Below are 11,473 nucleotides of genomic sequence, written 5' to 3' on the forward strand. Positions count from 1 at the left end.
AACTAAAGTATGGGCAAATGATTGATGATCTTATAATTAAACAATCACAAACCTGGCAAGACTAAGCAGAAAAATGTAAACAGCTTAGGGAAAATGAATTAATTCTTCAAAGTAAATGTTTACTTATTTATTTTATAAACAGCATCATTTTGTTTGCCTTGCTGTAGGAATTACTCACCTGCAGTTATGTAGTCAGATGGGTTCTGTAAGTTTTTGACATAAACATCAATATCCACTTTTTTGAGCTGAATTTTATCTTCTATATTCTGTCTAGATGATGACAAAGTACCCACAAATTTATCCACTGAATACAGAAACTCTTGTATCTGGCTGTTCTTCAAGCCTTCTTTCACAGCTCCCCAGTTCTGGTTATTTTATGATTTATGCAAAAATCAAAAAATGAGGGTCACGCTTCCTTTTTTTTTTTTTTTTGATCACAAAATGCATTTTTCATTAGAAAAGTATTTCTTATTCATGGCAGTATATAAGGATTTATCAACATGACTTTTAAAATATACTCATCAATACTTTGAAGCATGCATTGATTAAATTACTTGGTAAGAAAAGAAGAAACAGACCAGCAAAAGGCTCTAAGAAATAAAAGTCTCTGACTTCACTCTGACTTGAGTCTGAAGTCAGCTGTCACTGATTTCACACTGGATTGTATTTTGTTTAGTTTTATTTTTCTCCTTCTGACCAGAGAAAACAGACTCTAAAATCCCATTCTGCTGCTAGGGGGAGAAAATGACAGTGTATGGTAGCAGCACACACACCACCATTCTCAGCAGACAATGAGCTTCTTTGTACTTGCCACCTCTGAACACGTGCTTCCAGAGGCACCTGAACAAACTGATGCTTTATGAGTGCCACAGAAGGAGGACAACTCAAAGAAGCTGGATATTCTGAATATAACACTGTGCATGCTGTCTCCAAGAATAAAGTCATAGAGTGACCCCTTGTGCTGCCAGGACTTGACACTTCTTACAATCCAGGTTTTATCTAGTTTTTCATAAAGTCATCACAGCTGTAACTTGGTATGGTTGCTGTGTTATATTCTCCTTTGTCATAATAATTAAAGCTGGCACTATTGCTAGAAAATGAACAGTAGCTACATGAATTTCAAACATTTATATATGTACAAATTGCACTACTCTCATAAAGGCCTATATTGGACTTTTATCTTCTTATATCCTCTGTTCTAGGTCCAACAGATGCACAAAAAGAATTGCAGCAGCCACATGCCTTACTTGCACATGATCTTGAGAAAAAAAGACTGACTGTTTGATTACCTGTTGGGATTTCAGTGCTGGTATCATGATCTGGGACAAGAAGAATTCCAGGCCCTGAAGGATATTTCCATTAGTACAGTCAAACATGCCAAAATTCACCTCCTTTGGGAAGAAACAAAAATTAGCACAATGCATGTTGACTTCTGCAGCATTACACTGCTTCAGTGAAATTTAGACACGGGGCAGACACATTCACAGTCCATAACTGTGCAACATGACTATCTCTGAAAGGCAGAAAAGGCTGTTACTGTTTTTTATACACAACAAAAAAAACCCTGGAAAACTTTATGTTAGTTTCAAGACTTATCTCTATTTTAAAAGTCTAAAAGACAGAGTTTAAGTGAAGCATTTCAATAATTTAGGCTCATTACTTAAAATCTTCTACTTTAGGTCCTTATTCCCTATTGTCATTAAAATTTATATTTTAATGACTAATTAATAATGATTTTTATTAATTAAAATCTTGGGGTTTAATAATCTAATTTATAAATCATTCGAATTTCACTTTATCACAAATGCTTACACTTATGAAAAAGAACTTCTGTTAATCATACCAGTAGACCTTTTCATGAAAGCATTCCCTGTTTTTTTATGACTCCAGATGCATGAAGAAAATATGAGAAATATGAACATGGGAATACTGCATGAGTTTGCTCTGACCTGAGAGACATTTGATGCAGTTATAACTTCATCTGATGTTCTTAGGAAAAATGCACAAGTTCCTGTAATGTCCTGAAAATAGGACCAAATGCATACAGTTAAAAAGAATATAAATATACAATAAAAGTATCTTATTTAAAAGTTTACCTACCCTAAAAATATGCTGAAAAAAAACCATGTAAAAAATCAATTACTAAGAGATAGTGTTTGCAGGATATTTGCAGGATATTTGAAAATTTGTCCTTCTCAAATAAAATACTGTTTTTTCCCTGTCTGACACAAGAATGCCAAAAATGCCTTTTTGGACAGACTGGTTCAATGTTGTACCTCAACTAAGAAAATGTAGTACAGGGAGAGCTTGTGAGTTAGACTATTTCTTGTTATTATACTTGAAAGATGCTTATTTTGTTTATTTATTCATTAAACCTAGTAACAAACCTAATGAAAACTCAACTGCAACAAATTTGAAAATCCATTCTAGCTGGCCCAATTGGCAGAGGAATGAAACTCCCTTTTCCCCTGAAAGCAACAAAGAGTTCTTCTGCTATGTCTTTTCTGGCATTACAATGTTAACAATAAGCTCTTTGGGGCTGACAAGAAACAACAACAATAACAACAAAAATGAAAACCAAAGCATCAGCAGGCCACCTTCAAAGACCATTGTATCTGAAGAGCCAATTTCCCCCAAAAGAGATGGAAAAAATCAAAATTAATCAAAAATCTTAATGACCACTCTGAATATGCTGTTGACTAATGCTTAGATATTACAGGGAGGAAGTTATTATAAGAATTTGAATGGAAGAAAGGATTTATTAAAGGTATTTTTTGAGTAATGTGCAGTGTTATTATATGAAAGGGCATAGAAAACCACTGAAGAGCTGCACTTTTAAACTAGAAGTGCACATGGAGTCATTAAAAAATTGTTAGGATCTGCAACTTTTTAACAAGGATTTATTTGACCTGCTCTCCTCTCAGATAGTGAAATCACTACTTCTTTACTGATGAAGCCCAACCTCAGCTCAAGAAATGCTCGGAGACCCTGCATTATAAGAACAGGAAGTAAGTACCTAATATCTATCCAAGGATTACAAAAAAATTGTATAACATTGCAGAACTGTTAAGCCTTTTCAATATTTTACTTTTTAAATGTCATCTAAAGATTTTTTTCAACCATACCTCTGTGGAACCCATGGTAATAAATAAATTCTTCTGTGGCAAATAGTTTGTTGACCCATCTGGCCTCACTGATGCATTCAACTTTTGCTAGCAATTAAAATATAAATAAGAGGTTATTAAAATAAAAACTATATCATACAAATACTTCCTCCACTTGAATATGTGAATTATAACTAAGTCCATTTTGATTCACTTTGTAATTCCCAGATAGAAATCATGAGGTTTGCATTCTCTGGAGAATAAGCTTTGCCTGAATCCCAGTAAATAGTTTCACAGACCCATTATTTCTGGGAAAAAAAAAACAACAACAATAACAACAAAAACAAGAAGGTGGAAAAGTCCCAGAAAAGAAAACAAAATTAAATCTGAACTGATTCCTACTGAAACTTTCTCTATGAGAACAAACTGAATGTCTCTCAGAAACAATCACGTGCTTGGTCTGCAAAGTCAAAATGTAATTGTGAATGGGATTCACAAGCAATGCCATCAGCTAGATCCTGTCAACAATGCAAAGAAATTTAGCTTTCTGCCCCATTTCTTTAAACAGACATCACAGAAAAATCTTCTCTCAGGGAAGCCTTGCTGCCACTGGTCCCTCTCCACTGACATGTATCTTTACTTCTCTTTGAAAGAACAATAAAGCCTAAACCTAATAAAGATCTGCTTCCCTCTAATTATGTGTCATGTATTTTGGAAAACAATCTGTTGAAACTTGGAAGAATGTGACAGAAAAAAAAGTGGGACGAGCTTGCAGGTATATTGATCCTTAAAGCTGAGAAGAGCCTTCTTTCTAGGAAGTCAAGTGTTCAGCTCCTGTTAGACTGAATATGAGATGTGTGATATACAGGGTTGGCTCCTCACTCCCACCCCAAATCAGCATCTGCTGACCCCTGCACGTGGTTTCAAGTGAACATCATGCATCTAAGATGCTGAAAAAGAGAGATGAAGAGATGAGAAGCAGCAAAGAAAGGATCTTTAATAAATCTTGGTAAGGACATGCCTACTAGTCAGGCCAATAGTCTGCCCTGCTCAGTATTTTGTTTCCAAGAACAACAGGGCACATCTAATACTGCCTTGAGTAAACTCCAATTCTCCAACGTGCTTGAAATCAAATTGTTGACAGAACAGCCAAATTAATGAGATCTCTTCACTCATCAGAATGTGGTGAAGGAGGCTAGAGATGGCATTTATACTTTCCATCAGAAACATTCTTATGCTATGCTGCTTCTGAAACAGAACTCTCCCTTTTTTAATGGTTAAAAGGGGCAAATTAAAACAAAATTAAATGCAGCAATGAAATGTTTCATTTAACCCAGGCTAGGCATTTATTCCTGATTTGTCAGTTAAGGAAAACAATGTCAAGATTTTTAGTTTCATCTTGATTTAAGTCAGAGAGCAAGAGATCCATCCCAGAAATGTGCATGCCTAGTCCCAGTGTAACGAAAACTGATTAAACTGTTTTGACAGCAGAGCTCATTCTGTGCTTTGCAAAGTCTCTAAGCAATTCCAGTAACACTTAACAGTTTTTTTAATTTATCTAAGTTATAATGATTCTGTAATTCATTCTGTATTTAACTGATGATCCAGAATTATCAGTTGAGGAGTTTTTCTCCTCAATGAGCCCAAAATACCAGTGCAGGGTGAATTAGCTCTCCCTACCTCCTCACAGCACAATTTGAAAGGACTGATGAAGGACTTCTGCAGTTCTGGAAGCCCACAGCCATTGTGTTAGACAATGTCAAGGTCACTTGGCACCTTCTGATATCACACACTCAGTGGAAGCTGAACAAGTTATTTCACTCTTTATGCAGAGGCTTCTCCTTCTCAAAACTTAAAGGGAGAAAAATACAACTTGGGGACCACAACTGCCTTATTTCTGGTCACAGTTTTCCAAGCTTATTTTCTGCAGAATGGGATAGATCTGAACATGATGCCACTTTAATTTAGAAGGAAATTGCATTATTTTCACCCTCTTGATTGAGTGCTTTGTCCATAGTGGAGTTGGTGCAGTTCAAACCAAAAGAAAATAAACTGGTTCTTACACAGACAGCTCCTCCATTCCTATAATACTTATGCTAGCTAATCTAGTATTTTAAACTCTGAATACCATGAACACTTTGTCTCAATTATCTTTATCACTTTTGAAATCTGAAGTTTTACTCTGCTTGGCAATTTTAAAGTTTTCTTTAGACACAAGAACAGTGTCAAACTACACCACAAGGCATCCTGCAATTTCCATGTAAGCCAAGATGGAAGTATTTAAACAGTGAGGTCCAAATTCTTTCCACACCATTCTTTCCACATCAGAATTCAAAAAATCCATTAAGATTTTTTGAATTCTGCAAGTCATGTGATTCATTGTTTAAAAAATGCAAATTTGCTTTTGCAGAAGCAATAATGGAAACATACCTGCAGTACATCTTGGTAAAAGAAGAGCAACTTTTTAAGTCCACTAGGAGCAAAGAATTGTTCTATGAGTTGAAACTAAAAAAAAAAATACAATTGCAGATAATTGTGAGATAGCTTCAAATCACTGAAAATTTTGGAAATATTTCTTGTAATAACAATTTAATCAGTATTTACCTTGTCATCAGAAATAATAGTCTCCTCCACTTGTTGCTCACTCAAGTCTATCCCATCTGCTAATCTTGATATCAAATACCTGTGTCTTCCATCTATCTGAGCTCTTCTCTCCTCTTTGGTTACTTTGGCTTGCTTGGCTAGTTCTTCTCTGCTTTCACTGGAAAGTACTTTACTTTTCTTAACAGTGGACTACAAAATAGAAGTTTTGTTACAAAAAGATTATTTTTCCTCACTTAGAGATTGTATTTTATATTGCTGATCTTTAAGCTGGTTTCATAAACTACGTATCTATCAGAAACATGAAAAAATTACAGGTAAGGAATGTAAAGGGAAAAGTAATAATTAACTTGCTAGGCCTGAATTATTTCTCAGTATAAAGCTGCTATGAAAACTACATATCTGAAACTCCAGGATCTCAGAACCAAATGTGGATCCATGCTAAGGTCACAACATAAATTTAGTACTATAACAGCTTTCATTCAAATCTCAGCTTTGTGAATACAGGTTCCAAACTTCTATATGTCCATATTCCAGATTTGGAATTGATCTCTACACTGCCTGCATTTTAAGATATAGTATCAAGCTATTACCCTAAAGGAATTAAATAAACCAAATCACTATAAAATCAGTTACTGCAGGAATAAATATACATTTGATGATTAATTTACAGATCATATAAAGGCAGCAGTGCAATTATAAAGAAGGAGATTTATGTAAAAAAAGTATTTTCAAAATCTTCCTATCAGTGTGAACAAGACTGAAAATAGATATGATGACTAACATTTTTAAGTCAACAGAAAATCCTCAGGAGATATATGGAAAACTACAGATTTGGGTAAATAAGTAACCACACGGATCATTTCTCTCTACACACAGCTCCCACTGACATGAGTATCTGGGTTTTGGAAATGTCTGAATTGTCTCTGTACCTTACAGTTTTTACTGGAGAGAAAAAAAGATAAATTACATCACTTGCCAGTACTCTACACTAATTGGAATTGTAATTAATCAACCCTACTCTTGGATTAAAAAACAAGAAAGCTGGCCAACTTTCACCTTTGCTTCCTACCACTTGGTCTTACCACAGACTTTGAATGGATGTTTTTCACCTACTCTCTACCTGAACCTCTTAGACACCAGGAAACAGTGACTGAATACCTGTAGTTGTTGGTCAGTACCCTTTTGATATCTCTAAAAGTTAATTGTGATTCACTATGTAGTTCCCAATTAAACTCTGGTTCCCATCTCTGGTTTTATCATCTCTGGTTTCCATGTCAACAACTGGATCTCTTTTTTTGCATATGCCTTCCCTGATTAACTATGACCTTATTCAAGCATTCTCAAACAACATTCATTTTCCTCATGGCAAAGGAAGGGTATTAACCAGTGGATGATAAAAAAAATACCTCAAAGAACCCAAAATCTGAGCAACACAACTTATGAGCACAGAAAGTCAGTGCCCTAACACTGTAGAGACACTTTTGAGTCGTTCACTGTTTATTTTTCCTTGCAACTAACAGAGACTGAAGGAACTCAGCATGCTTCAATATTAGACAAGCTTTTGTCAGTGAAGACTTAAAGAAAAATCTATGTAGAAGAACATTCAGCAGACAAAAGGTCACCCACGACCTGTTTTAGAACAAAAACACTTGCCGGAAGAACAGTAGTCAGAGATGATCCTGTGGCAGCAGATCCTAGCTCGCTGTTCCTTGTCTGCAAGTTCCCTCCATGTCTATGATACTTGCTTTCTGTCTCTAATGAAAAGAAATTATAACTTCTAATTATTCAAGTACAACAAATGCATTTACAATACCTGCAGTGCTATGTCTTCATATTTGCTAGCTAACGTCTTCTCATACTGGGGAAAATGAGACCATTTTATTTCTCAAAAAATGATATTTACATCCCATCACTGGCAGCAAATAGGATCTCCAGTGGAGCGTGCAGTAATGCTTACGAGCAGCTCACCAAACTTCCATGAATTACTGTTTAATCTATTTTATATAAATAATAAGGTTGTGCCTAAAACTCAAATTCTAATAGCACTGATTTCCATATAAATTTTCTATCAAATTGTATCTCTTTTTGCCTGATTAATATGCACAGGATCATAGAATGGTTGGGATTGGAAGGGATACTGCTCAAGCAGGGTTACTGAAAGCCAGTTGTTCAGGACAGTTTCCATATGCCTTTTGGGTATCTCCAAGGATGGAGACTCCATAACCTCCCTGGGCAATCTGCGCCAGTGCTCGGTCACCTTCACAGTGATTCCTGATGTTCAGAGAGAACCTCCTGTGTTTCAGTTTCCACCATTTATTGCCTCTGGTCCCATCACTGCACACCGTGGAGAAGAGCTTGACTCCCTCTTCTGTACACCTCATCTTTACATGGTCCCTTCAGGCATTTACATACATGGAGAAGATCCCATGCAGATGCAGGTCTTACCCTTTCCTCATAGGACAGGTGCTCTGCTGCCTTCATCATTTTCATAGCCCTTCACTGGACTCCTTCCAGTACATCCATGTCTCTCTTGTACTCCGAAGCTTAAAACTGGACACCCTACTCCAGGTGAGGCCTCGCCAGTGTTGAATGGAGAGGATGGATCATCCCCCTTAACCTGCTGGCAATACTCCTTATCCACCCCATGGTATCATCAGCCTCCTTTGACACAAGAGCCATTCTTGGCTCATGTTCAACTTGCTGTCCGCCGGGAATCTCAGCTTCTTTCCTGCCAATCTGTTTTCCAGCTGTTCAGCCCTCAGCTAGTATTGTTGCATGAACTTGTTCATCCCCAGGTGCAGGAAATTTCTCCAGCCTCTCTAGGCTCCTCTGGATGGCAGCACAACCCTCTGATTCTTCGGCCAAGCCTCCCTTTTAGGTGCTATCAGCAACCTTGCTGTGGGTACCCTCTGCCTCATCCTCCAGATCATTAATGAAGATGTTAAACAGGACTGGACCCCCAGAGTACACTGCTACCTTCTGGGCTCCAGCCAGACTTTGTGCTGCTGATCACCACCCTCTGAGCTTGTCTGTTCAATGTTTTCAATCCACATCACTTTCTGCTCTGACAACCCACACTTCCACAGCTTCTCTCTGAGGATCTTATAGGAGAAAAGGGGAAATTTAAATTGCAACTGCTCATCAGTGGTACTTTGTAACCCAGGAACAATCTGGCATAGAGAGAGCAAGAAGGTCCAGCTGCAGAAGGGGTTAAGCTGTCTGGAAGCAGGAAGGAATACCAGAGGCAGAACAATCCCTTGTAAGGGAGTATAGTTTCCTTTGGTGATAAGGAACAGCCACAGCTTTTTCTTGTAGCCATCCTGGAACGCCTGGCTCAGAATAAACCTTTGGGCAGCAGAGCTGGTGCTGGGGGATGGAGCCAAGGCTGGGCTGGGGTGCTCCATGCTGATGCTCACAGGACTGGTACTGGTGCAAGTGTATATAAGGAACCGGCTCAAGAAACATCTTTCAGACTTACTGTAGAATCAGTTATGGTTTAAAGACTGTCCAAAGCACTGTTTATTATTTTTTTTCTATATTTCAGCACAAATGTGTGTCTAACTCACCTCCGGGGGAACAATAAAAAATTCTCAACAGGAGAACGTCAAAGGCCTTATTGAAGAAAAGGCAGACCATAGTCACTGCACTCCTCTCACCTACCAAACCAAACATTTCATTTCAAAATGAAATTAGGTTGTTCACATTTCTTCCCTTGCTAAATGCATGCTGATTACTCTCAGGTACCTTCTTGTTCTTGGAAATGGTATCCAGGATTAGCTGCTCCACCACCTTCCCAAGGACTGAGGGGAGGCCAACTAGCCTTTAGTTCTCCTTTTTGTCCTTCTAGCTTTCCTCCAGGCCTCACAACCTTCTCCCAGTTGCCATGAATATTTATTTATTCAGTACTAACACTAACATGATCCTCTTCCACAAGGTCAGTGAATACATAAGGAAAGTGGACATGGGTAAGGGATTCACCCACAGGCACAGAGGTAGATGGCCATGTCCAATAACCTTTGAACTAACTAATTTGATCTATTCTCACTGTAAAAGTATTCCAGAAAAGAAATACCATATTATGTGTCATATTGTAAAGTACACTATATTATGGACTACTACTCATTTTAATTTTTAAAAAATTGTTTGAATCATGTTACTATGACTCAACACTAGGAAATCTTATATAGTATCAGAGTTGCACAGTGGATGACCCTGTAGATACATACATATATATAAACATGTATGCATATGTTTATTTATATGTATATATTTATTTATAAAGCTGAAAACTGCACATTCAGCACACACAATCCATACACTGGCAGATTCAGAACAGCACACCCAGTATATATAAACTTAAACACTCTACTTAATAATTGGTTTCTCATTTTCTTCCTGGATTTTTTTCCCCATACAAAGCTGATACTAAGTACTCATTATTTTTCCCTTACCTTTCCTTATAGCAATGAGAGGTGGAGAGAGATCAATATGAGACTTAGAAGAAAGTTGTGTTGCTCTCAGTTGCTCTGACTCCTGCTGTGCAGAGTGACCATGAGAGGAACTGAGCTCGTCTCGTACCGCTAATTCGGTTTCACCTCCCACGGTCTCCTCCATCTGCATCACCCCAGAAAAATCAACCTAAATCAACAATACAGAAAATAACTACACAGTGTAACATTGTAATAAAGATACCTTCAGTATTGTTATCAGCAACAATTTGATAGACTAGCAAGGAAAGGGGGGAAAAATACCTCTGCTTTCAGTCGGTGATTTAAAAAGAGAAGATCTAAGCAGTTTTCGAAATGATAAAATCTTCTTTAAGGGTGCCTGTTACCAAAACTTTATTTCTAATTACATAACTATACTTTCTGTCCAGTCAGACTGCCGCAGGTGGGAACTCACGCACTGGGGACAGGTTAGGCTCCTTGGGGAGCTCCTGCAGGCGCAGGTCCCGCCGCGAGGTGCGGGGCACGGAGCGCCGGCGGCCGCTCCTGCCGAATCCCAGGCAGGGCTTTACGCCGGCGGTCTCTCCCTGGCGCTTGGAGCCGCTGGCAGCTGCTATGGCAACCCCGACACAAACCCAGCGGGCAGCCCAGCCCCCGCCAGGCACCTCGCCCGTCCCCATTCCCCACTGCATTCGGCAAACCGGTGCTCGTTTCTTTGCCACCTTGTCTTTTAAAAAGAGAAAAAGCAGTTTTCTCTCACGTATAAATTAAACCCTAAGCACGCAGCTTCCCTGAGCCTCAGCGATTGCGAGGTGCCGAGCCAGGGGAGGCCGCGGTGAGAGCTGCATCCCGGCGGCCACAGCTCCCGGCACATCCCCCAGGCAGCGCCCTGGGGTCCGGGCAAGGCCGTGGTGAGAGCTGCATCCCGGCCATGGTGAGAGCTGCATCCAGGCCGTGGTGAGAGCTGCATCCCGGCCATGGTGAAAGCTGCATCCCGGCCGCGGTGAGGGCTGCATCCCGCGGCCACAGCTCCCGACAAATCTCTGGCGAGCACAGCAGCGCCCTGGGGTCTGGGCAAGGCGTGAGGAGACAGCCCCACCGCGGACAGAGTGAGGAGCTCCCCTTCTCCTCCGCCGGGATAGGCAGCTTCCACACGGATATGAAGGCACCGCGTAAAGTGGAGCTTAGCCAGCTTATCCATTTTCATTACAGAATCACAGAATCTGTTAGGTTGGAAAAGACCTCTGAGGTCACGGAGTCCACCCAGGCTGACCTAACACCGCCGTGTCAAGCAGACCGTGGCACGTAGCCACATCCAAT

General features: G+C 39.3%; 1 protein-coding gene across 8 annotated transcripts in view; it reads right to left on the reverse strand.

Annotated features, from left to right (window-relative positions):
- LOC102067773 (dynein axonemal heavy chain 5) overlaps window positions 1-11,355 on the reverse strand; it is a 156,684-nt gene extending 145,329 nt beyond the window's left edge. For 3 of the 8 annotated variants that reach the window (XM_014264275.3, XM_074547048.1, XM_074547027.1), the window contains exons 1-9: window positions 10,460-11,341; window positions 10,160-10,346; window positions 7,362-7,462; window positions 5,709-5,897; window positions 5,535-5,609; window positions 3,126-3,212; window positions 1,950-2,021; window positions 1,290-1,391; window positions 179-365 (exon numbers count right to left, since the gene is read on the reverse strand). In XM_014264275.3, the coding sequence (XP_014119750.2) occupies window positions 179-365; window positions 1,290-1,391; window positions 1,950-2,021; window positions 3,126-3,212; window positions 5,535-5,609; window positions 5,709-5,897; window positions 7,362-7,462; window positions 10,160-10,328 (982 nt within the window). In that variant the 5' untranslated portion in view covers window positions 10,329-10,346; window positions 10,460-11,341. Of the gene's footprint in view, window positions 1-178; window positions 366-1,289; window positions 1,392-1,949; window positions 2,022-3,125; window positions 3,213-5,534; window positions 5,610-5,708; window positions 5,898-7,361; window positions 7,463-10,159; window positions 10,347-10,459 lie in introns of all 8 variants that reach the window. The other 5 variants (XR_012581608.1, XM_074547057.1, XM_074547041.1 and 2 more) reach the window with 4 other exon arrangements.
- Between the last annotated feature and the right edge of the window lie 118 nt (window positions 11,356-11,473).

The sequence above is a fragment of the Zonotrichia albicollis genome, chromosome 1 (assembly GCF_047830755.1).
Source record: "Zonotrichia albicollis isolate bZonAlb1 chromosome 1, bZonAlb1.hap1, whole genome shotgun sequence".
Taxonomy (NCBI): domain Eukaryota; kingdom Metazoa; phylum Chordata; class Aves; order Passeriformes; family Passerellidae; genus Zonotrichia; species Zonotrichia albicollis.